Source organism: Theropithecus gelada, unplaced genomic scaffold, assembly GCF_003255815.1.
Source record: "Theropithecus gelada isolate Dixy unplaced genomic scaffold, Tgel_1.0 HiC_scaffold_15875, whole genome shotgun sequence".
Lineage (NCBI taxonomy): Eukaryota > Metazoa > Chordata > Mammalia > Primates > Cercopithecidae > Theropithecus > Theropithecus gelada.
In genome coordinates this window covers 1341727-1368843 of record NW_020257631.1, presented here as the reverse complement: position 1 = coordinate 1368843, position 27117 = coordinate 1341727, and the positions used below count along the sequence as shown (strand labels likewise).

Below are 27117 nucleotides of genomic sequence, written 5' to 3'. Positions count from 1 at the left end.
TCCATTAAAAGGGATTTATGCAATTGTAGAGGACATCTAAACTCCAGTACTTCAAAGTACCCATCTCCAAGGAGCCATAGTTAGAAGATCATTCTAACATGGTAGGAGAGTTACAACTGAGACAACTAACTGATTAGAGCTCCAGATGACTTTTAATGTCCACAGATGCTTAGACTTATGTCTCTGAGGCTCCACGTAAAACAATGCATTTGTACAATGTTTATGCTTCATCAAATTATCTTGTAATTTTGCCATCCAAACTGCTACCAAACTTTGCTTCCACCAAACTTTGAAATTTCAAGAGATAGCCCGAGTGGTTTTCTTACCTTTGGTGCTGAAGTCATCTACCAGCAGAATCTCCTTGATGAGGTACGGAGGAGAGCGATTGAGGACACTGTGAACAGATCTCAGGAGAGTGGACCACACTTCATCCACAAAGCACATGATGACACTGGTGGTTGGGAGGTTATTGTGAACTAGCTGCTCTGTACATCTGGGCCGGAATATAAGCAGAGCACAAGAGATGTGCTAAGGAGATCCACAAGATAGTTTTAAAAGTCACAGAGTGTGATGGTGTGCATATACATACACAGTCTGTCATCGATCTGTCTGGTCTATCAATCATCTATTTATATATACCAATGATGATTTTATTATTTATCATGTACCTTTTCTTGAGGAGGGGTACATGCAAAATAAAAAAGCAGAAGGATTACCTGTAACAGTGGTTGTTGTAAAAGGACAAGAGATGCAAGACATGAGAATGTTCCATGGAGACATCACACTGCGGTGGAAAGGACATGGGCTTTACAGATAGTTAGACTCTATTTTAAATCTCATGGCCAATATTTCTCAGGTCTTTAACCATTAATGCCTTCTTTAACTTCTCTGTGCCTCAATTTCCTCGTCTGTAGAATGAGGTAATAAATGGTTCTTATTCAATAGAGTTTTGTAGCCTAGTGATAATGTACATACAAAGCCTAGCAGGGTTCCTGGCACAGGAATTTATGAAATGGTAGTTACTGCTATCATTACTAGTTTATATGTTAGAAGATAGCATTCTGACTTATTTAATGTTCCCAAGTAGTTTATGATTGCCTTTCCAACTGGTCATCTGCCAAGTGCCACGGCATCTATTCTTTTCTCCCATTTTGCTTGTGTATGTACTTATGGCATAATATATATGTGCTAAATAATTAAACTCTTTTCAGCTTCCCTGTCTGGGGCTCCCTTGCTGACACTCTGCTACAGAATAGCCACAGTTGAAAAACCATTTTGCTGGAATGCAATCCAGGCTACAGTGGGAGTTAGTATTCACGCGGGTTGCAACTGGCCTGGGTTTTTTCCCATGCCCTGCGGAATACACTGCCTCACTGCTGGCATTCTTTCACCCCCTGCCTGTGCCACTCTTCATAGGCAGTGTCTAGTGGAACCTCACAAAATGTATTTGCCATCTTACTAACACAGCTACTGTCAGTAATGTGATCATTAATGATGATGATCATAAACATTATAAGCATTCCATATTATTTCAATGTCGACCTCAAATTACCAGCATCTCTTTCTCTTTCTATTGGTGAATAATCAAAATCATGGAAAGACTAGTCCATGATTCTACTGTTAGTAAATGGCAGAGCGGGGATATGAACACTGATCCAGTCTGGCTCCAAAAGTAACCATTGAGGAAGCCTTAGATCCACAAGAATAGAAGCAGCTGGCAGTAGATGTAGCATTTTGTGAGAGCTGGCACTTCTGCCAAATAACATGGTTACACTTTACTTATTCCATAAATAAAAATAGGTAAGAGCAAAAACCATAGTAAAGCAAATCACATTTGCATGGCACTCTAGTGTTGCCAGAGTGCTATTCTGTACATAATTGAATTCGGTCTTCATGACAACTGCTTGAGATACATATTATTATACACTTCTTCAAATAGAGCAAACTAAATCTTGGGAAGTTAAATGACTTACGCACATCATCCACCTAGAAAGGATATATAAGGAAATGTGAACAAATAATGTTTTCACTTTACTGCTGGTTTTTCTGTAGGAGAATGGGTTTTGGAAATAGATATGTGCTCAAATATCAGTTTTTCTAATTACGGATTTGGAACAGCTTTACTACTTCTTTGAACCTCAATTTGCCAACTACAAAGCTGAAATTAAACATGTACCTGTAAGATTACATATAAATATTATGTAAAGCTCATCTAATATATATCTGACACATAGGGAGTACTTAAGAAATGGTAGACAAATCCAGCTATGCTTCATAATATCAATGGTTTCCTAAATGGTTGTTTATCATAACAATTGACAAAGCCTTAGAAAAATATAAATATCCAATCCTCAGCACCAGAAAATCAATGTACAAGGTTTGCAGAGGGCCCAAGAATCCATGTCTTAAAATACAAACAAATAAAACAAAATGCAAAGAAACCAACCAACCAACAAACAAAAGAACGACTCACAAATCATTGATTGGTGAGTTTAAGAACTTGAGCTCGCCGGGCGCGGTGGCTCAAGCCTGTAATCCCAGCACTTTGGGAGGCCGAGACGGGCGGATCACGAGGTCAGGAGATCGAGACCATCCTGGCTAACACGGTGAAACCCCGTCTCTACTAAAAAATACAAAAAACTAGCCAGGCGAGGTGGCGGGCCCCTGTAGTCCCAGCTACTCGGGAGGCTGAGGCAGGAGAATGGCGTAAACCCGGGAGGCGGAGCTTGCAGTGAGCAGAGATCCGGCCACTGCACTCCAGCCTGGGCGACAGAGCTAGACTCTGTCCCCAAAAAAAAACAAAAAAAAACAAAACAAAAAAAAAAAACTTGAGCTCAAAATAAAGTTAATTTATTCTTATTATTTGAGGCTAATATTAAAAAAAATAAATTGAGGGCTGATAGAAGCATGTCCTAAATGTTCAAGTGACATAGAATTAAAATAACACATTTTGATTCAGTATCTTGATGTAGTGATCAGGTATCTAATGCTAACTTAAAATAGCAGACTGTCTAAACTAATACTAGTCTACACAAAGGATCCATGCATTGGCATTTCTGAATAATATGAGAAGATATTCCTCTCTTCACTTAAGAGCTTTATCAGTTTACTTTGGTTACCATAACAAATTACTGAAAATTCTGCTTAACAGTTCCTTCCTGAATGTATCTATTTTCTCTCACATTTTTACTCTGAACAGAAAGAAGATAACAGTCCGCATCCTCAACATTTTGCTTGGTACTCTCCTCAGCTAAATATCCGAGTTAATCATTGACAAGTTCTGCTAATTTTCACATGACTATAGGACACAATTAAGCCAAGCTCACTGCCACTATGTAACACGGATCATTTTTCCTCCATTTCTCAATCATGTGCTCTGTATTTCCTTCTAAGCCTGTACCAGAAGTACTTACAGTGCTCATATTTTTGCCAACATTCTGCTCAAGATAGCATACATATTTTCAAAGACGACTGATAGAAGCTTGCTTTCTATTTTTTTCTGAAACAGAGTCTTGCTCTGTTGCCCAGGCGGGAGTGCAATGGCACAATCTTGATAGAAGCTTTCTCTACTGTGCCACTCACTTCCTTCTGAGCCCTCACCAACAGCATACTTGATATCCATATTTCTACCACCAGTGACTTCAGGGCATTCTAGGTTTTTTCTGTGATGCTTCACAGAATTCTTCCAGCCTCTACCTATTACCTAATTCCTTGGTGTATTAGGCCATTTTTGTGTTGCTCTAAAGAAATCCACCTGGCCAGGTACCTGTAATCCCAGCAATTTGGGAGGCCGAGGCAGGCAGATCACTTGAGGTCAGGAGTTCGAGACCAGCGTGGCCAACATGGTGAAATCCAGTATCTACTAAAAATACAAATATTAGCCGGGCATGGTAGCAGGTGCCTGTAATCCCAGCTATTTGGGAGGCTGAGGCAGGGAGAATTATTTGAACGCTGGAGGTGGAGGTTGTAGTGTGTAGTGAGCTGAGATCACACCACTGCACTCTAGCCTGGGTGACAGAGTGAGACTCCATCTATAAAAAAAAAAAAAAAGAAATACCTGAGACTAGCTAATTTACAAAGAAAAGAGGTTTAATTGGCTCACAGTTCTGCAGGCTGTACAGGAAGCATGGCTCTGGCATGTGCTCAGCTCCCAGTGAAGCCTCAGGGAGCTTTTACCCATGGCAGAAGACAAAGCGGGAGCAGGCATGTCACATGACAGAGCAAGCAAGAGACAGCAAGGTGAGGTCTCCCACCCTTTTAAACAACCAAATCTTGTGTGAACTGAAGGAGAACTCACATATCACCAAGAGGATGGCACTAAGTCATTCATTACAGATCTGCCTCTGTGATCCAATACCTCCCACCAAGTCTCACCTCCAACACTGGAGGTCACATTTCAACATGAGATTTGAAGGGGACAAACATCCAAACCATATAACTTGGACATTCCTTGGATGATACTTCTGTATTTTGGGGTATTTGTTATAGCAGCACCTCACTCCTTGATACCAAATTTATATTAGTTTCTTCTGACTACCATGACAAATTACCACAAACTTGGTAACATATTCTGTCACATTTCTGGGGGCCAGAATTCTAAAACCAAGATGTCAATGGGGCCTCACTCCCTCCACAAGCTGTAGGGGAGATTTAGTTCCTTGCCTCTTTCAGTTTCTGCTGGCAATCCTTGACTTGTTACATCACTCAAATCTCTCTCTCTGTCTTCACATCACTTTCTCCTCTGTCTCTCTCTGGGTGAAACCTCTGGCTGGCTCTCTTTTTTATAAAAGTGTTTATACATGTGATTTAGGGCATTTGGGGCCTATCTGGGTAATTCAGGGTAAATGTCTCCTCTCAAGATCCTTCATCACATCTCTTGCTTCAGAAGGTAATATTTACTCTTTTTCCAGGTGAGGTAACAATCACAGGTTCTGACAATTAGGAAGTAAATATAGTTTTGGAGAACCATGTCTTTTAGCCTGACACAAGGGCTTATTGAGTTAAGGCAAGAAATAGGCTGGGTGAGGTAGCTCATGCCTGTAATCCCAGCACTTTGGGAGGCCAAGGCAGGTGGATCACTTGAGGTCAGGAGTTCGAGACCAGCCCAACCAACATGGAGAAACTCCGTCTCTACTAAAAAATACAAAAAATTGAGGTCTGCTCCAAGATGGCCAAGTAGGAAGAGCTCTGGTCTGCAGCTCCCAGAGTGATTGACACAGAAGACGGGTGATTCCTGCATTTCCAACTGAGGTACCTGGTTCATCTCACTGGGGCTGGTTGGACAGTGGGTGCAGCCCACGGAGGGTGAGCTGAAGCAGGGTGGAGCATTGCCTTACCCGGGAAGCACAAGGAGTCTGGGGATTTCCCTTTCTTAGCCAAGGGAAGCTGTGACAGATTGTACCTGAAAAAATGGGACACTTTCGCCCAAATACTGTGCTTTTCCCACTGTCTTAGCAACAGGCAGACCAGGAGATTCTCTCCTGTGTCTGGCTCGGTGGGTCCCACACCCACGGAGCCTTGCTCACTGCTAGTGCAGCAGTATGAGATCAAACTGGGAGGCAGCAGCCTAGCTAGGGGAGGGACGTCCACCATTGCTGAGGCTTGCGTAGGTAAACAAAGCAGTCGGGAAACTCAAACTGGGCGGAGCCCACTGCAGCTCAGCAAGGCCTACTGCCTCTGTAGACTCCACCTTTGTGAGCAGGGCATAGGTGAACAAAAGGCAGCAGACAACTTCTGCACACTTAAACATCCCTATCTGACAGCTCTGAAAAGAGCAGTGATTCTCCCAGCACAACATTTGAGCTCTGAAAATGGACAGACTGCCTCCGCAAGTGGGTCCCTGATCCCTGTATAGCCTAACTGGGAGACACCTCATATAGGTGGGTGTCCCTCTGGGACGAAGCTTCCAGCGGAAGGACCAAGCAGCAATATTTGCTGTTCTGTAGCCTCCACTGGTGATACCCAGTCAAACAGGGTCTGGAGTGGACCTCCAGCAAACTCTAACAGATCTGCAGCTGAGGGACCTGACTGTTAGAAGGAAAACTAACAAACAGAAAGGAATACCATCAACATCAACAAAAAGGACATCTACACTAAAACCCCATCTGTAGGTCATCAACATCAAAGACCAAAGGTAGATAAAACCACAAAGATGGGGAGAAAGCAGGGCAGAAAAGCTGAAAACTGTAAAAATCAGAGTACCTCTTCTCCAAAGGATTGCAGTTCCTTGCCAGCAATGGAACAAAGCTGGATGGAGAATGACTTGGACAAGTTGATAGAAGTAGGCTTCAGAAGGTCAGTAATAACAAACTTCACTGAGCTAAAGGAGCATGTTCAAACCCATCACAAGGAAGTAAAAACCTTGAAGAAAGGCTAGATGAATCGCTAACTAGAACAGTGTAGAGAAGACATTAAATGACCCGATGGAGCTGAAAACCTGATGGGCAAGAGAACTTTGTGATGCATGCACAAGCTTCAATAGCCGATTCAATCAAGTGGAAGAAAGAGTATCAGTGATTGAATATCAAATGAATGAAATGAAGTGAGAAGAGAAGTTTAGAGAAAAAAGAGTAAAAAGAAATGAACAAATCCTACAAGAAATATGGGACTATGTGAAAAGACCAAATCTACATCTGACTGGTGTACCTGAAAGTGATGGGGAGAATGGAACCAAGTTGGAAAACACCCTTCAAGATATTATCCAGGAGAACGTCCCCAACCTAGCAAGGCAGGCCAACATTCAAATTCAGGAAATACAGAGAACACCACAAAGATACTCCTTGAGAAGAGCAACCCCAAGATAAATAATTGTCAGATTCACCAAGGTTGAAGTGAAGGAAAAATGTTAAGGGCAGCCAGAGAGAAAGGTCGTGTTACCCACAAAGGGAAACTCATAGGACTAACAGCAGATTTTTTGGCAGAAACTCTACAAGCCAGAAGAGAGTGGGGTCCAATATTCAACATTCTGAAAGAAAAGAATTTTCAACCCAGAATTTCATATACAGCCAAACTAAGCTTCATGAGTGAAGGAGAAATGAAATCCTTTACAGACAAGCAAATGCTGAGAGATTTTGTCAACACCAGGCCTGCCTTACAAGAGCTCTTGAAGGAAGCAATCAACATGGAAAGAAACAACCCATACCAGCCACTGCAAAAACAGGCCAAATTGTAAAGACCATTGATGCTATGAAGAAACTGCATCAATTAATGGGCAAAATAACCAGCTAACATCATGACAGGATCAAATTCAAACATAACAATATTAACCTTAAGTGTAAATGGGCTAAATGCCCCAGTGAAAATACACAGACTGGCAAATTGGATAGAATCAATACCCATCAGTGTGCTGTATTCAGGAGACCCATCTCATGTGCAGAGACACACATAGGCTCAAAATAAAGGGATAGAGGCAGATCTACCAAGCAAATGGAAAGCAAAAAAAAGCAGGGGTTGCAATCCTAGTCTCTGATAAAGCAGACTTTAAACCAACAAAGATCAAAAGAGACAAAGAAGGCCATTACATAATGGTAAAGGAATCAATTCAAGAAGAAGAGCTAACTATCCTAAATATATGTGCACCCAATAGAGGAGTACCCAGATTCATAAAGCAAGTCCTTAGAGACCTACAAAGAGACTTAGACTCCCACACAATAATAATGGGAGACTTTGACACCCCACTGTCAATATTAGACAGATCAACGAGACAGAAGGTTAAAAGGGATATCCAGGACTTGAACTCAGCTCTGCACCAAGCAGACCAAATAGACATCTACAGAATTCTCCACCCCAAATCAACAGAATATTCATTCTTCATAGCACAGCATCACACTTATTCTAAAATTGACCACATAATTGAAAGTAAAGCACTCCTCAACAAATGTAAAATAACAGAAATCACAACAAACTGTCTCTCAGAACACAGTGCAATCAAATTAGAACTCAGGATTAAGGAATTTACTAAAAACCACACAACTACGTGGAAACTGAACAACCTGCTCCTGAATGACTACTGAGTAAATAACGAAATGAAGGCAGAAATAAAGATGTTCTTTGAAACCAGTGAGAGCAAAGACACAACATACCAGAATCTCTGGGACACATTTAAAGCAGTGTGTAGAGGGAAATTTGTAACACTAAATGCCCACAAGAGAAAGCAGGAAAGATCTAAAATCAACACCCTAACATCACAATTAAAAGAACTAGAGAAGCAAGAGCAAACACATTCAAAAGCTAGCAGAAGGCAAGAAATTACTAAGATCAGAGGAGAGCTAAAAGAGCTAGAGACACAAAAAACCCTTCAAAAAATCAATGAGTCCAGGAGCGGGTTTTTTGAAAAGATCAACAAACTTGATAGACTGCTAGCAAGACTAATAAAGAATAAAAGAGAGAAGAATCAAATAGACACAATAAAAAATGATGTCACCACTGATACCACAGAAATACAAACTACTGTCAGAGAACACTATAAACACCTCTACTCAAATAAACTAGAAAATCTAGAAGAAATGGATAAATTCCTAGACACATACACCCTCCCAAGACTAAACCAGGAAGAAGTTGAATCTCTGAATAGATCAATAACAGGCTCTGAAATTGAGGCAATAATTAATAGCCTACCAAACAAAAAAATCCAGGACCAGACAGATTCACAGTCAAATTCTACCAGAGGTACAAAGAGGAGGTGGTACCATTCCTTCTCAAACTGTTCCAATCAATACAAAAAGCGGGAATCTTCCCTAACTCATTTTATGGGGCCAGCATCATCCTGATATCAAAGCCTGGCAGAGACACAACAAAAAAAGAGAATGTTAGACCAATATCCCTGATGAACATCGATGCAAAAATCCTCAATAAAATACTGGCAAACCAGAATCCAGCAGCACATCAAAAAGCTTATCCACGATGATCAGGTCAGCTTCACCCCTGGGATGCAAGGCTAGTTCAACATACACAAATAAATAAATGTAATCCATCATATAAACAGAACCAAAGACAAAAACCACCTGATTATCTCAATAGATGCAGAAAAGGCCTTCAACAAAATTCAGCAGCCCTTCATGCTAAAATCTCTTAATAAACTAGGTATTGATGGAATGTATCTCAAAATAATAAGAGTTATTTATGACAATCCCACAGCCAATATCATACTGAATTGGTAAAAACTGGAATCATTCCCTTTGAAAACTGGCACAAGACAAGGATGCTCTCTCTCACCATTCCTATTCAACATAGTGTTGGAAATTCTGGCCATGGCAATCAGGCAAGAGAAAGAAATAAAGGGTATTCAATTAGGAAAAGAGGAAGTCAAATTGTCCCTGTTTGCAGATGACATGATTGTATATTTAAAAAACCCCCTCACCTCAGCCCAAAATCTCCTTAAGCTTATCAGCAACTTTAGCAAAGTCTCAGGATACAAAATCAATGTGTAGAAATCACAAGCATTCTTATACACGAATAACAGAGAATCAAATTCCTATACAGGAATAACAGAGAGCCAAATCATGAGTGAACTCCCATTCACAATTGCTACAAAGAGAATAAAATACCTAGGAATCCAACTTACAAGGGATGTGGAGAACCTCTTCAAGGAGAAATACAAACCACTGCTCAATGAAATAAAAGAGGACACAAACAAATGCAAGAACATTCCATACTCATGGATAGGAAGAATCAAAATAGTGAAAATGGCCATACTGTCCAAGGTAATTTATAGATTCAATGCCGTCCCCATCAAGCAACCTATGACTTTCTTCACAGAATTGGAAAAAACTCCTTTAAAGTCCATATGGAACCAAAAAAGAGCCCACATTGCCAAGACACTCCTAAGCAAAAAGAACAAAGCTGGAGGCATCATGCTACCTGACTTCAAACTATACTACAAGGCCACAGTAACCAAAACAGCATGGAACTGGCACCAAAACAGATACATAGACCAATGGAAAAGAACAGAGGCCTCAGAAATAACATCACACATCTACAACCATCTGATCTTCAACAAACCTGACAAAAACAAGAAATGGGGAAAGAATTCCCTATTTAATAAATGGTGCTGGGAAAACTGGCGAGCCATATGTAGAAAGCTGAAACTGGATCCCTTCCTTACACCTTATACAAAAATTAATTCAAGATGGATTAAAGACTTAAATGTTAGACCTAAAACCATAAAAATCCTAGAAGAAAACCTAGGCAATACCATTCAGGACATAGGCATGGACAAGGACTTAATGACTAAAACACAAAAGCAATGGCAACAAAAGTCAAAATAGACAAATGGGATCTAATTAAACTAAAGAGCTTCTGCCTGGCAAAAGAAACTACCATCAGAGTGAACATGCAACTTACAGAATGGGAGAAAATTTTTGCAATCTACCCATCTGACAAAGGACTCATATCCAGAATCTTCAAATAGCTCAAACAAACTTACAAGAAAAAAAACAACCCCATCAAAAAGTGGGCAAAGGATATGAACAGACACTTCTCCAAAGAAGATGTTTATGCAGCCAACAGACACATGAAAAAATATTCATCAGCACTGGTCATCAGAGAAATGCAAATCAAAACCACAAGAGATACCATCTCACGCCAGTTAGAATGATGATCATTAAAAAGTCAGGAAATAACAGATGCTGGAGAGGATGTGGACAAATAGGAACGCTTTTACATTGTTGGTGGGAGTGTAAATTAGTTCAACCAGTGTGGAAGACAGTGTGGCAAGTCCTCAAGGATCTAGAACTAGAAATACCATTTGACCCAGTGATCCCATTACCAGCTATATACCCAAAGGATTATAAATCATGCTACTATAAAGACACATGCACACGTATGTTTATTGTGGCACTATTAACGATAGTAAAGACTTGGAACCAACCCAAATGTCCATCAATGATAGACTGGATTAAGAAAATGTGGCACATATACACCATGGAATACTATGCAGCCTTAAAAAAAGGATGAGTTCATGTCCTTTGCAGGGACATGGATGAAGCTGGAAACCATCATTCTCAGCAAACTATCGCAAGGACAAAAATCCAAACACCACATATTCTCATTCATAGGTAGGAATTGAACAATGAGAACACTTGGACACAGGGCAGGGAACATCACACACTGCGCTCTGTTGTGGGGTGGGGGGCTGGAGTAGGGATAGCATTAGGAGAAACACCTAATGTAAATGATGAGTTGAGGGGTGCAGCAAACCAACATAAACCTGCACATTGGACACATGTACCCTACAACTTAAAGTACAAAAAAAAAAAAAAAATACAAAAAATTACCCAGGAATCGTGGCAGGCACCTGTAATCCCAGCTACCCGGGAGGCTAAGGCAGGAGAATTGCTTGAAGCCAGCGGGGCAGAGGGTACAGTGAGCTGAGATCGTGCCATTGCACTCCAGCCTTGGCAACAAGAGTGAAATTCTGTCTCAAAAACAAAAACAAAACAAACAAACAAAAAGCAAGAAATGTGCTGTTTTCAAATAAAAATTTAAAATGGTTTCTCTACCCCTCAACAAAAGGTAGGTTTATTTTGAATTTACAGAATTGTTAGTCATGCTGTTTTTTTTTCTCTAAATTTGAAGCTTCTTTGTAGTTTTAGGAGTTTGCACATTGAAGTCCATGAAAGTGTTAATTGGTGATACCAAATTATGAACTATTGTATTGAAACTCAATTTTAGAAAAGAAAGATAATTAGAAAAAAAAAGAAGAAAGAATATAAATTGAGGAGCTTCCAAGAAGTACATAAAAAATTGGTCTATTTGGTTGCATGATTACCAACAATTCCAACAATTAAGGGACAATTTTGGAACTGGACAGACTTTAAACTCTGAAATGTTTTTCATAAGGCAAAAGAGGAAACATCTCCAAAATAAGATTCTAATTCTCAGAATCTCTTGTGGTGAACATTAAAGACCAGAGTGATGAGACTAAAGTTTCCCAACGAGAGATTGGTGGGGCGAGAGCACAATGAACTACAAAGTAAAAGGTAAATGAACAATGAAACACCATCTCATACCACTTAGAATGGCAGTTGTTAAAAAGTCAGAAAACAACTGTTGCTGGCAAGGCTGTGAAGAAAAGAGAATGCTTATACACTTCCATACTGTTGGTAGGAATGTAGTTCCTACCAATTACTTTATGCACTGTACAAGGCAGTTTGGAGATACCTCAAAGAACTTAACATAGAACTACCATTTGAGCAAGCATTCTAATTACTAGGTATATATCCAAATGAAAATAAGTTGTTCTACCAAAACAATTCAGCACTATTCACAATAGCAAAGACATGTAATCAACCTAGGTGCCCCTCAATGGTGGATTGGATAAAGAAAATATGATACATATATACCATGGAATCCTATGAAGCCATAAAAAAGAATAAAATCATTTCCTTAGCAGCAATATGAATGCAGCTGGAGGACATTATCCTTAGCAAATTAACAGAGGACTAGAAAACCAAATATCACATGTTCTCACTTATAAGTGGGAGCTAAGCACTGGGTACTCATAGACATAAAGATGGCAACGATAGGCACTGGGGTCTACTAGAGAGGGTAAGGAAGGAGGGGCAAAGGTTGAATAACTGATTGTTGGGTACTATGCTCAGTACCTGGGTGACAGAATCATTTGTAATCCTAAACCTCAGCAGAACGCATTATACCCCTGTAACAAACCTGCACATGCACTTCCTGAATCTAAAATGTTGAAATTATTTAAAAAAGGAGTAAAACGTGAATGTGGGAAAGGATAGTATTTTGCAGACAATTTTGGGAGAAAACCTAGAAAAGAAAGACATAGGAGGGTAGATAGGTGGGATACAAGGAAAATTTGTCATCCCTGTTCTCCCTTCCTCTCTTGAGTAGAAATGGACAGAATCATTTTTATGAGCATCAGAGAAGGTACAGATAGAACTAAGAGTTGAAAAAAAAATCAGTAATTGATAGGATTATCAATAAAGCAAGGTCTCCTTATGTTAACCCACCTTACAGTGGCAGTTGATGCAATTAACAAGTCTAGTTTCTTTTGGCCACTGTCCATTTTTAAATTTTTTGTCCCATGAGACACTACACTCTCCTAGTTTTCACCCATCACTCACTGGCTTTTCACCTTCAGTTTCCTTCTCAGCTTTCCTTTCCTCTTAACAAACACAAGATTCTCAGAGCTGGGTCTGGGGCTTTGTTTTCTTCTATGTATGATATGACTGTATGAGCCCATCATGCCCACAGTTTTAAGTGTGATAATATCTTCCTAGTTTATATCCAGGTCAGCTTTCCCATCTGAATTGCAGATTTACCTTACATCTAAACAACTTTTGAACATCTCCTCTGCATGTCTCACAGGCATCTCACTCATAATGTGTCTGAAACAGAAACCTTGACTTCACCCCACTCAATCCAACCAGCTCCTTTGCATTTCCCTCATAATGGCATCACCATCCTCCTTGCTGCAGAAATATGGATTCTCGTCTAGAATTCACGCTCTTCCTGACTGTAAATATAATCAATCCATCAACTTCTATTCTGTATATTGCCAACAAATATCTCAACTCTAACATCTTTATACCTCCACAGTTGCCTCCCCTGGCTCTTGAGCATCCATTCCCTTTCTCCAGGATTATTGCTGGAGTCCCATAATGGGACACTACTTCCACAGTTTTTCAGATCAACACCACTCTCCTGTCTAAAATCCTCAGTCAATTTCTATGGGACAAAGTGAAAAGGAAAAAAAAAAAAAAATCCACATTCTTTAGTTTATAGGACCCCTGCCCACCTTTCCAACTGCCTGTCATTCCACTCTCCCCTCACACACTCCACCTTGGCCTTCTTTCAGTTCCTTGAAGAATGCTGCAGCTTTTGTTATTTGCTTAACTTCTAGCATTTTTGCTACCCTTCCCATATCTTCGTGGCTGGCTGCTTCTGTTCATTTAGTTCCTATCTTAAATATTCCCTTCACAGAGATGCCGTCTCTGACTACCCTCTCAAAATTTAGGTATTCTTTTATTATTCCCTATTTCAGTCACCTGTGTTTCTGTCATAGCATTCATTTATCAATCTTATTTCCTTATCTTCTGCATCCAAAATTTTCTGAGGGCAGGACAAATCTGCCTTGCCTACTGCAGTACCACAAGCTTCCAGCACAATTACACAATAAATATTTGATAAATATGTATTGAATGCATGAATGGATGGATGGAGATGAGATGGAGCTTAAATTTAAAGCCAAAATAGTGGAAGAAATATTTCCCTTTGAGATAGAAAGTACAAAATGGTGGTAATGTATACAAATATATTTATGCACATGGGATAAGAAGTTGAAAATAGCCGTAGCTCATACTGGAGGAAAGGTTATCTGTTAATGTAATAAGCTAGGGGCTTGAGGAGAATGGAGAATATTTTAGACATATACTATGGGCAATGGGAGAGAATACTAGCCAGCTAGCTAGGATTTCAGATGGGCAGTGAGCGCTTTTCTGAAACTGGAGATGCCAAAATTTTATGAAATTTCAATATATGATTTGCTCCACCAGTGCCTGCCAGCCTGAGTGTAAGAAGAGATAAAGCAAATTGCTGGATTAATATGAGTCTAAGGGACATCAAAGCACATGAAGTAGAAAGAGAATGGGCAGTGAGGTTTGAGGGGACTGGTGTAAGGTGGTTGAATATTCTGGGATGAGCTCTGGGTCAGGGAAAGAGGAAGTAAAGCTAAGAGAAGTATAATAGCTGAGTGAAAGGGAGGGTACAGAAGAAAACAGCTACGGCCTATGACTTCCTCATCTCTAATTTTAGAATATAAATTAATGAGAAATTATTTCACACATTTCACACTTAAATTTTTTTTAACGGTATTTGGTGCTGAAAAAAAATCTAATCAATTCTAAAAAGAAAGGGTCAATTACACAAATTCTGCATAAACCAACAAGCCCCTCTGTGAAGTCCTGAGAGTTGCTTTGTGGTTAAAATTTGGTTGATCTTAGAAACATCCAGTGACAAAAGGAATTGTATGAGAAGGAGTTAACTAAGCAGGCTCATGCAAATGACTCTTCCTATATTTTAAATTAGTAGAGTTTTTGTCTTTTTTAGAAGGAAGTTCTAAAAATTGCTAGACAGTCTGAAATTGGAGGTAAGAAAAACTCTCAGAAATTTGAGAGATTTGGGGAAGACACCTCTAATCACCAAATATCTAATCCTCCATTCCCCCAATGTGTCATGGTGCCTTAATTTCACCATTAGTACTCTACATGGGTAGATCATGAGGGATTGCACTAGGTGCTAATATCCCAACAAATAAGTAGCACCTCTGCCAATTGTTGACAAATATATATCTTAGATGTGTTTAAAGAATTACAATGAAGAAAATTCTGTGGAAGATTATATGGTACAGATCATATTAGTGCCTGGTAAAAGCAATATTATAGGATGACAGAAAGAGATGCCAGATATTTCCAATACAAAGTTTCAGGGTGTGCCTTGCTTTGGGGTCACTGACATGTCAAGGCACTCTAACATTTACAGAGGCCTGTTCTCCTGCATTACTAAACAGATTAAACATGTTTCCGGGTATCTAGAAAAACTAGTGTGCTTGTTTCATTCAAAGGAACGGTGGGAAACCCCAGCAAAGTTTTCCGCATTTTAAACTCTTACTCCAGTCTTTCATACTGGAAGGAAGGTTACTTGCTATTGTAATAGGGTAGGGGCTTGAGGAGAATGGAGAATATTCTGGACAGACACTATGTCATCTAGTTGGCAGAGGTTGTAAAAACCATTTCAAGTTATCCTACACCAACTTAATTCAAGCAAGTTTCCTTTATTCCAATTTTCCCTTAATTTCTGCTATATTGTGGGAGGAGGAATTGCTGCTAAAGTCTAATTTGAATGCCAGATATTTCTAGGTTTGTAACTTTTTTGAGGCTAGGAAATCACATTTATATTCTATATGCCTATTTATTAAACAGATTAGGTATTTAGAGTCTACTGGTCCCATGCTATACTTAAAAATTAATCTAATCTGTTTTGTGTGGGGGGAATCTATGCTTAGATTACTGTAGCCAATCCAAGTTCTAAAAACAAATGGGGCCTCTAATGTGGGGAGTTTCACTATCCTACACTTAGCTGACATACTACTGTGGTGGACAGAAAGACCCTGGACTTGAGAAAGATGATGAGGGACTAAGTTTTCTGTTCATTCTAGCATTTATTGGCCCTATGGCCATGGGCAAGTGAGTTAGGCTCCTAGAACCTTAGTTTCCTCACTTTTAGGATGAAGATTACAATGCCTTCATCACAGAACGGTGATGAAGATTTGATGAGATAATGGATGTAAAAATATTTTGTAAGCTTCATGCTGAAAAACTCATGTGAGAACCTATGATTACCCATAATGCAAATACACACATTTTGACGGAGCACACTGCCCTTTTCTGAGGCAGTCCTCTAATCTGAATCTGTCAAGTGCTCAATCATTTATCGAGAGACCCAGAAAGTGATGCGTCCCACCCTCCTGGCTTCTGTGTGCTGAATGCTGAGCCACTAACCTGATTTGAATGTAGCCTATCAAATAGAGAAGGTTTTAAATCCTAAGATTGAGAGAATGATAACATTCTCTCATTTCTATGAATTTTTCATTTTATTCCGAGACAGTCAAGATGTACTATGTGGGTCAAGTCTCAGGCTTCACAGGTTTGAACAGAAGGTCAAGGAGAATATTTTCTTAACTTCTATTTGCAATTCAACTACTGCCTTGATGTGAGCCTTCAGGGGCCTTCACTCCCCAAGCGCTGGTATCTCAGGAACATCAGGAGGAGAATTGAGCACACAGCTGAAGAGCTCTGCCTGGAATTGTATTCTTTTCTCCCAGACCTTAGAATTGTTTGGGGCCGCTTTCCCTCTCACTGATAAGACGGTACAGCGATATAAAAATTGTACTTTCATGTTTTGTTCTTTCTAGGGTAGACTATCCGTGACATTCAGTCAAAATCACCTGGCTACTGACTCAGAAAATTTAAGTCACACTCATCACTTCTACTCCAAAGTTCTTAGCCAACTGCGGCCGTGGTTGCCGTGGTAAATGTAGAGTCATCAAAGTGACAGGACTCAGGCTTAGAAATATAAGCCACCAGCATCAACATTCACCACTTCAACAATAGTCTATTTTGAGCAGGAAGCTGTCACAGTGAAATTGGGATGGCAGGGAGAAGAGGAGGAGGTGGTGTGATGTGACAGAAATAGTACTAGGTGGGGATGTTCTGTCTTTCCTGCTGTGTATGACCTTGGGCAAGTCATTTTTCTCCTGGAACCTTCTCTGTAACATAAAGGACTAGATTAGATAACTTTCAAATCTTCACCTAGTATTAACATTCTGTGGTTTTCTATGCAACTTTAGCATTTACCTGTAAGTGCTTTCCTTTGGGTCATAAGTCCCCTGAGAAAAGGCAAATTAAATTGTTATTTCTATGGTTTTAAATCCCTTAATGATTTCCCACTGGCCCTTAGAAGAACTTGATCAAGGTCCTGAGTGATCTGGACTCTACTTACTTCTATGGCCTCATTTACATCCTCATTGCTCTCCTGCAACCCATGTCAGATTTCCTCAGTTTCTCAATGGATCATCCTTTTTACTGTTTTCTCCATTTCTCTGACTCTCTACTCTTTCAGGTTGCAGCTCAAACATTTCTGTCTCTCCCAGTTCAGGTTTAGCCTTTTATCTCCTTTTCCCCAATAGTCCCCTGTGTTTCTGCACCACATTTTGCTGTACATGCCTTGAAGTCTATGACCATGCTCTGATGCCATACTGCGCAGTAGCAGTCCTGAGAGCTTTGTTCACTGCAGGGCTGTGTTATGGCCCAGTTTTAAAGAATCACCTTTGCTTAGTGCTGTATAGGAAATGGTTTTCTATATTTTTTTCTCTGATGAGGTACATGTCATGCAAACTTAACTCCCCTCATGCATCTCTTACCCATGTATAAGGAAGAGAGGTGTTTTAATTTCTGCCAAAGTCATATGACTATAAGGAAACAAAGGAAGGAGGAGCTGTCACCTGTGGAAAGAATTAAAAATTGGGAAATTTTCTTTTGAATCCCAAATTTGCTATTAGCTTGCTGGGACAGTGGATAAATCATTTATTCTTTTACAGTCTCACCCTTCTCAACTGTAAAACATATGAAAGTTAATATCTCATAGTGTTACTATGAGGATTGCTTAGAATACACACACACATGCAAACGTAAGTCTACATGCATACATATATGCATACACACACATCACTGACTGAAACAAAACTAAGCACTTCTTTTGTGTGTGAAGCTGAGCAGTGGAGGGATTCCCCTTTATGCATAGGGCCTTGGCAAGTCGAGGAGAGGTGCAGGTGATGATGGTCACTACATGGGGAGAGTTGCTGGGGGTGGAGAGGGAACCAGACTGGTGCAGTGGAATTATTACTGAGTGAGGAAGAATCAGAAAACTAGAGGTTGGGTCCCAACTTTGGCACTTGTGAGCTGTGAGGCCTTGGGCAAGTTACATTACCATTTGCTCTCTTTCCCTCTCTCATCTGTTAATAAAGAGATGTAACACTTTGCTAATCTGGCATGGCCAGAAGGATCAGATGAAATAATATGCCTGAAGGATAAAGGCCTCAACTGCCCGGCATAGTGCACCGCTCCTGATTGATAGGCAATGAGCAAATATCATGTGCAATGAAATGAACTGCCACTGTCTGAAATATCTGCTGTTACCTGAAACCTCAGCTTCCTCTGTAAGTCTCAGTTTTTCTATAGGTAAAGCCGGGATGATGATAGTATCTACCTTGAGGAATTGTTTTAAGGATTAAACGAGAAGGCAAGTTGTGAAGACCTTTGTAAACAGTTTCCTCACATTGCTGCTTCTCACACTTGTCCATATTATCAACATTTTAGAAGCAAGGCCAACTGAGAAGGTACGTGAGTTTGGTATGATATAGCTGTTTTTCCAGGAGACTCTAAAAAGCTCCTTTCATTTCGAAAGCAAACAGCAAAATACAGCTTCTAAACATTGCTATTTTCTCTGAATTTTCTGAACCTTGAGCAAAAAAGTTGTTTCTCTCTTGAGAAGCTCCGTTCTGATTGGATCAGCCAGAAAAGCCCAATAGGAAGTTATTTTCAGGGCCAAGAGTACCAGGGCAATATTACAGCAAGAGTTTGATATATTATGCTGATGGTTAAATTGGGCCCTGTGTTCAGTATATGAAAAAGTATACTTCTTTCAAATTCCTGCATTTATTAACTACTCTCTCCCAGGAGTGTTTCTAGGGCTTTCACAGTATTTAGGAGGAAAAGTCAGGAATTCGCTTTAACATTTCTCAGTTTTATATTCATTAGGCACCGTTTAGCTGTTTTCTTGTCTTTGAACTAGAGGCAGAATTGTGCTTTCCATTCTTTTCCTCTGATCTTTGTTGTCTTTGTTACTCCCTTTGTTATAAGGAGAGTGGGATAAAGAAAAGTATTCAAAGGCCCAGTTCATTGTCCCTTGGCCATATTTCACCTTCATTATGTTACAGTCTAGTCTGAACTTTTTAACAAGTTTTCCTTTTTATTTCCTGATCTCCTACATGACTTTTGAGTGAAATAGAGCACTGTGCCCTAACACACAAACACATGCATATGTTCACAAATGCACGCACGTGCCCACAAAAATGAACACGTACACACTATTCAAAAGGCACCACTGCGTTGCTTTTACCCATAGAGGTGAAAGCAGGAAGTAAATCCTTTTGAATTCATCTTGTGAGGTTTTTTTTCCCTGCCTCCAATTAGTTTCTCAAGGAGATCTCATAGCTTCTCCAATGAATTTTAATTAATATTCTCCAATCGCTATTAGTCACAAAAGCATGTTCATTTCATCAATTAAGATTTGTATCCCATGTAAAAATTAAAAATTTAAATTTAATTTAACTTTAAAGTTTCTTTTTTTCTCTCAGTCTGATAAACTTTTAGAAGCTCAAAGTTTGGGAGGATACCTGATCACTTTATTTTCTTTCTTCTGTATCCTCCTGCTCCTCCCCTTCCTCCTCCAGTAACTCATCAGTTATAGTTTCTAACCCTACTAGGATCAAAATTAAGGTTCCAGAAAGTTTTTCTTTCCCCTCAGTAATTTAGATTGGTTTGTGGCAAATGCATGGTGCTATCTTTTGCTTTTCAAATGTGCCAAAAAAAACTTTCTTTAGCTGTGTAGGAAGGAATCAAATTATTGGTTGACAGTCCTGGCTCTGGGCTAAGAGAATAAAGACCCATTTTAATTGCTTTATTGAGGGGCTTGCCAGAGTTTTGTAGGGAAAGCAAAGCATTAAATTAAGCAATTGAGTAACATTATGAGGACACAGCAGTGGCAGACAAGCACGCCAGAATTCTTATTGTACTTTAAAAACTGAATGCTGGCAGCAAAAATTCCTTTGAGTCATTTTTCTCTAAATTCAGATTCAGGAAGTGCACTCTTAAAATAAGTTCATTTTTGGAGTTCCATCTTAACTATAGCTTCAGGCCAGAAGACAGACTTCTCCAAGTAGAATTGCCCTGCACAGGATCACATTTTAGCAAAACCTGTGTTTACATATGTGTGTGCATGTGTGTGTGTGTGTATGTGTATGTGTATGTGCGTTGATTGTTGCTGACAGAAACAAACTTCAATCATTAGGAGCAAGAACTGAAAAGATTAGCTTTTAATTAAAAAAAGATTAAATATGGAACTTTAACTGTCAAAAAAGCATTTTATTTCAAGCAAATTTTATAGGCAAAATTTCTAGGCAACAATGAAGTTGTATTTTACATGCTGACATAAAACATTCTTGTAAATAAAATAGGCTTTCCTCTCTTGAAAGCCAAAATATTAAAATTAAGAACGAAAACAATAACAAAAATATAAAATAAGGAATAAACATGAATTAATGAATAGATCATAGCGTTAAACAGAATGTGTTTGCCTTAAATCAGATTTTAATATATTCCATATATTCATAATGAAAAATTAAGAAGTCATTAATAATTTATAAATAGACTTGTTGCAGGTTTCATTTGAATTGCTACCTTTTGATTATTTTCAAGGTAGTATCAATGTTCAAAAATCGTTTCAGAGAAACAAATTCAGAGAAACAAATTTTAAATTCATACTGTGTAAACCTGTTGCTTCTGAATGCAACGCACTGTGATCAGTGCTAAAGGAGTACAAAATAAAGCTAAAGACAGAGTTTCCTTCAGAAGCTTATAATTTCACTAAGGAGACAAAACAGACGCAGTAAAGAGTGTTTCAGTAACTAGGATGCCTGTGTACACTAAGAGTAATTGCAATTTAGAGGTCACAGCGACCTCATGGTCCAGGTAGAGGGAAGTTGAATTTTGAGTAATGTTGGATTAGAATGTGTGCAAGAGAATGGTGAGGATGGAGGGAGGCTGTGGGAAGGGACCAGTGAATGTAAACCTCAGTGGATGGTTACAACCATAATGGGTGGAGAAGAGCAAAGAGATTAGCTTTTCTCATGCTGAGGGCCCAGCTTGGAGAAAATGTCATGTGCGGGGTGCTATTGCTATACCACAAGGGGGAGAAACATGGGCAGACAGAAAAGGACAGTGTGAGTAACCCTGAGAACAGAAAGGAATTCTTGTGCTTTAGAAAAGAGGTATGAAATTGCATCTTAACATTTTAGCAATGGTCCTTTGGGACTCAAGAGAAAAAGGAGGAAAGAGTAGGTTTGGAAAAGAGAATCTGATTTTAGAACTAGAGTAAGAGAAGTTTGTCCTGGAAATCCCTGCCTGTCTCCTCTGCTTTTGTTGTTGTTGTTGTTTTCTGCGACAAGGTCTTATTCTGTCACGTAGGCTATTGTGCAGTGGCACAATCTTGGTTCACTGCAACCTCGACCTCTCAGGCTCAAGTGATCCTCCCACCTCAGCCTCCTGAGTGGCTGAGACTACAGGCATGCACCACCACCCATGGGTAATTTTTAAACTTTTTGTAGTGATGAGGTCTCACTATATTGCCCAGGCTGATCTCAAACTCCTGGGCTCAAGGGATTCTCCAACCGTGCCTCCCAAAGTGCTGAGATTACAGGTGTGAGCCACCATGCCTGTCCTCTACTTCTTAATGGTAACCTCACCCTAGCACATCAGCTAATTCATCTTTAAATGATGTTAACTACTGACTAGTTATTATCTTCACTGGGGGAAGTTGAATTTAAATGATTATACCAAATCTGTGTGTGTGGTTTTTGTTGTTGTTGTTGTTTTTTACATTTTTTGGTGCATTCTGTATTCAATGAGCAGTAGTGATATGCCAGTTATGTGTTAATTCATCTATAACAGTGGATTTTGGGGAAATGAATAGGTCAAAAAGAATAGGTCTCCAAAACTCTCAAAATTTAAAGGTTGCAGTAGGATGCTACTTCAGCTAATTTTAAGCTAGCCCTCTTGTGTTCTTATAGTTGTTTCTCTCTCTCTTTCACACACACATACTCATTTTCTTATTCTGTTTTGTAACAATTTCCCCTTATGCTGACTTTGAAAACTTATCATCTTAAAAAATCTTATTGCGTGTGTTCCTGTAAGCAGCTACCTCAAACACATTTTGAGCAAGGCTGAAAATAAATAAATCCAAAGTAAAAAAAGAAAAAAAAAACACTCCAAATCTTGCCAACCTGATGAATCAAATGTTTTTTGATCGTATTTTCTTTAACCTTTATCTGCATGAATACATAATTTACACATATTTATAGTCAAGGTGTTTGGATAAAAGAACAAAAAATGATTTATCCTCTTTCAAAGAAGAGGGCTACAAAAGGACTGAAAAATACTTTGGGAGGCCCCAGGTCCAGGATCCCTGGTGGTAGACTCCTGAGTGGAGCGTAGCATCCGCCAGGCAGCTTGAGAACACGCCTATATTTAGCCAAGGTGGGTTATGTGATAAGAGGGAGGAGGCCTGGCCACATGCTCTCTGACTCATCCTCTCAAGCACACGTGTCAGTTTTTCCTACAGTTGGGACAACCTCCTTCAGAAGACAGAGGACAGAGACTGACTATAACTTTCCTGGGCCGCAATGCTCACCTTCTACAGACCAAAGTATAGAAACTAGAAAGCACTGGGAGCCACTGAGCCTTCAGTGAGCCCCACTGGTGATAACATTGTTATTACTTGCTTTGGGCACCCTCACCCCGCCACACATGTGCCTTTTCTCTGGTTTGGAACTGGAGCTTGTGCTTCTGTGCAGTGTCTAATTCCTCCCCAGACTCCCTAGCAGCCTGCTGGGTCAATAAGGGCATGTTAAAATGAAACTGCTTTAACAGCTACTTCATTTCCCTGAACTTTCTGTTCAAAGCTGGCATGTGTAATCCTGTGATACACAGGACTTTAGATTAGAGCTGGGCCAACATAATTTTTAGGATCCTTTTTGAGGGGAGATTGGCAAGAGATGGAGAAGAATGCAGCATAATTTTGAGCATGAATTTTAATCATTTATCTACAATGACTTGCTTTGTGACCACAGGCAATCTAGCATCCCAGGGCCTCAGTTTCCTCATCTTTGAGTATGTCTGTGTTCTCCTCAAGGCTGTGATTATCACCAGGGTGAGAAGCGTGAATGGCACAGTGCTTGACCTAAGCAGTGCATGGCTGATAGCCATTTGCTGACGGCTAAGAGATGGAAAATGACCTGGTTGTAGCGACGTCACAATGTGGAGACTCTTCTTTCTAATATGGATAAAGCTTCCCCTGTATCTGCCTTCCTCCTAGTAACACTGACTAAAATGTAATGCTGACTACCTAGATCACAAAGAAGAATTTTCTACAGAAGTCACAAGGCCATTATTTACATGCCACGTGTGCTAAGTCTCAATCTTGACATTCCCCAGTCCAACTTCCTGGCAAATATTGTTTGACTCAGGGAACTGAGTTAACAGATATTGAAATACGGCTATTGAGTACTTTCACTTATCAGTGGGCCAAGAAAAAAAAATGCCAGGAACATAATTATATTTGAATCAGATTAAATATCTATATGCTTTGATCCACATCTGGTGATACAGGAATTTAACTTTTTGAAGGACTGGTTCCTGAAGGTCCACTGGGCAGCTTTAGAACTGCATTACTTTGAGAAAGTGTTGTAACTTCTGAGCGCCCTCGCCAGCTTGTTAATTTGAACCATAATGCCAGCCTCGTCCTTTCCAGGGCTCATATGGAGTTCATCTATATGTATGCAGGTTCTTTGTAAATAGTGAATGTCTACAAATGAAGTGATTATTATTATGCTTTTTATACCTCCTGTAGGTGTTTGCTGGTATGGACTGATTGACTTTTTCCAACACTATTATTCCTATGTAACTGATCTCCTGAAATGTCTACCATCTCCATCTATAAAAGACATTAAATTTTAGGGAGTAAAGTCACTTCTTCTCTTGCTCTCCTGGTTATCATTACTCATGATTAGGCAGAATTCTGCTGGCTGAGATATGATTCCAGGGAGGCCTAGAAGAGTCCTTCTGTGTGCTTCTTTCCCAAATATATTCCTGACAAACTTGCTAATAATGAAAAGCTCCAAAATTGGGAATTCACTTCATTGTCACTATTCTAATGGAATTACACTTTAAGCTCTACCATTTATATATACGTTATTATGAACTGAGTTCATCTAATCATTTTAACAGATTTTCAACAGAGAGAAGGAAATTGAACATGAGCTAATGGTGGGGACCAAAGTCTCAGAGAATGAGAACTCTGCAACTGCTGATATGAGAATTTTTCTCTGTGTAGTTGGTGAAATATTTGAATGATATCCAATGATTAATGTTTCTTTAATTCTCTAGGTGACCAAAAACCACACGGAATTATCTAGCAATAAATTCTCCCTATATAAGAACCAAAGCACTTGGGGTTGAGGAAAGAGAAGAGAAATAGGTCTTACCCAGCAGGTCTGGTGTCTTCAATGGCTCTATCCACTGGGATCAAATCGCTAAGGTAGACATTAAAGTTCCCTTCTTTCCATCTTCTTTCTGCCTCCTTCTCCTTTCCATGGGGGACAACTACAGGACGCCCAAACTGCCCTGGAGCTTTGGGGTCCCTTGGAGAAAGCGTCACATCAATTCTTAACACCTGGTGCATTCCACTGTCTTCAGGTAAAAGGGCTTTTGTATGACTCTGGTTGTATTCTGTAAAGGGGGCTTTGGCAGTTATGTTGATTTTTGCTGGCTTTAGCCCTCCAGCTAAAGCATGGTTAGTTTGGGACAGTGGTACTCTATGTGGAGCAAGTGAAGAGAAAGACATTTCACTTCTATTCCTGGAAATGTGTTTACCTTGGCTTTTACCCAATACTTTAGGAAATACAGTTTTGGTTTTAGAATTGGAGACCTCCTTGGGGTCTGCCTTTTGCTCTTCTTCTTTGGTTATAATCACAACATGGCTTTCAGAGAAATTGAGTTTCTTCCCATGAGCCCCTCTAGCTCCATCATCCTTTGACAGACTTCCCAAATGTGTCTCATTAATAGATTGCTTCCTTAAGCGATTTGAATTGACAATGAACTTAAGAAAAGGAAGACTCGTATTGGCCTTGTGTTTATTTGCATTGACTTCTTTGCTCTGAGACTTAGTTTTGTTTAAGGCCATGACTTCCCCAGACTTCGGCTCTGCTGTGCTGGCAGGGTGTGCCCTCTCTTTTGCTACTGCCTGTGATCGCTTCTTTGGTCTGTCAGTACTAAGACTGATGGTCACATTCAAGTCCCTTTCAGCTGCTAGTTTTGATGTGTCACTGCTGGGACTATGACTCTTCAGGGGCTCCTGTTTTAAACTGACACGTCCCATGTGTGCTGATATTTTGACTAATGGAGTTCCTTTTGCTGCTATGAATGAGGTTTTTGGAGCCCCCTGAGCTGTCATTTGCTTTGGTGTCCCCTGGTGAGAGGAGGCTTCAGGGTTGGTGCCTCTCCCTTCTGTCTTCTGCTTGTTAGGAGGCACAGGGAGGGTCTGCAGATGTGCAGGATGCCACAACGGTACAACTTTGCCCCTTCCCAGGGCATTCTGCATTTTTCTTTCCCTCTGGGTTTGGTCCAAGTCCACCTCAACCTTGAGCACACTCTCCTCAGTTTTTCTAAAGTTCTCTTTGCCCCGTGCCCCTTTCCCATGTCCCCTTAGGGGAGGTTTCATCTCTTTTATGCTGCTGTAAAAAATTTTCACTTGGTCTGGCTGAACTCTGAATCCTATCCGCTCCCTCCTCACAATGTCTTCCTTGATGACCCGAGTGTTGATCTCATTGAATGAGAGGCGGAGAGCTGCCATGTCAAAGAGCAGCCAGATGACAGAAGCTACAAAGATAAATGCCAAGACTCGCCCACTTCCTCGGAAAAACTTTCGGATCCTGTTCATGGTACAAAGCTTTCCCTAGCAGCCTGCCCTCCCTTAGCCTGCTTACCTTGAGTGGAGAGGGAGTTGAAGTAGCAGCAGCAGCAGCAACAGCAGCAGAGTTGCCAGAAAGTGACCCCCTCCCCTGAACACAGCAGGAAGCAGCAGTCCAAGGGGAAAGCTCAGCTCCTACTGCTTGTCAGTCTCTGCCTGCGTGGCATTTCATAGCAGAGCATCTGTGCCTGCTTGGCTGGCCCTAGCTAAGTTCTGGTAAACACTGGCCTTAGGTTACTCCAGGAAAAGTTGATTCCAGCCACCGAATAGTTCAACGTATTACTTGTGTTGTCTCCGGGAGCCCATGTCCACCTTCCTACAAGCCCAAGAAAAGGTGGGGGCCAGATTGAGGCTGCTGTTTCTCTCCTCCCCGTTCTCCGTCTGCACGCTGTAACTCAACACCACTTCTCATAAGGAAAACATTTCATGCCATTACCCAGAAAACTTCATTCAGCTCTCACCTTCTGTGTTATGTGAGAGCGTGTGTGTTTTAAGGGCAATTAAAGAGAAAAAAAAGCTATCTAACTTGGAGGGCATGTGTTCCTGGTTTGTAACCCCACCTACCCCACTCCTGCTCTTTAACCCTGTTGTACCCAGGTGCCAATGCTCTGCCTGAGGAATTTATCACTGAAGTTAATATTTCAGCTTTAAGACACAACAGCTTAAAGAAGGGGCCCAGTATATCCTCACTTCCAGAGATGCATATGTTTAGTGATTTAGACCATTCCTTCA

At 40.2% G+C, this 27117-nt stretch overlaps 1 protein-coding gene across 2 annotated transcripts in view; it reads right to left on the bottom strand.

Moving 5' to 3' along the window:
• Positions 1-26884, bottom strand: part of LOC112617068 (polypeptide N-acetylgalactosaminyltransferase 5) — a 54422-nt gene extending 27538 nt beyond the window's left edge. Inside the window, exons 1-3 of one of the 2 annotated variants that reach the window (XM_025373800.1) lie at positions 24902-26702; positions 17945-18025; positions 327-493 (exon numbers count right to left, since the gene is read on the bottom strand). In XM_025373800.1, the coding sequence (XP_025229585.1) occupies positions 327-493; positions 17945-17988 (211 nt within the window). In that variant the 5' untranslated portion in view covers positions 17989-18025; positions 24902-26702. Of the gene's footprint in view, positions 1-326; positions 494-17944; positions 18026-24901 lie in introns of both variants that reach the window. The other variant, XM_025373799.1, reaches the window with a different exon arrangement.
• Positions 26885-27117: the final 233 nt, after the last annotated feature.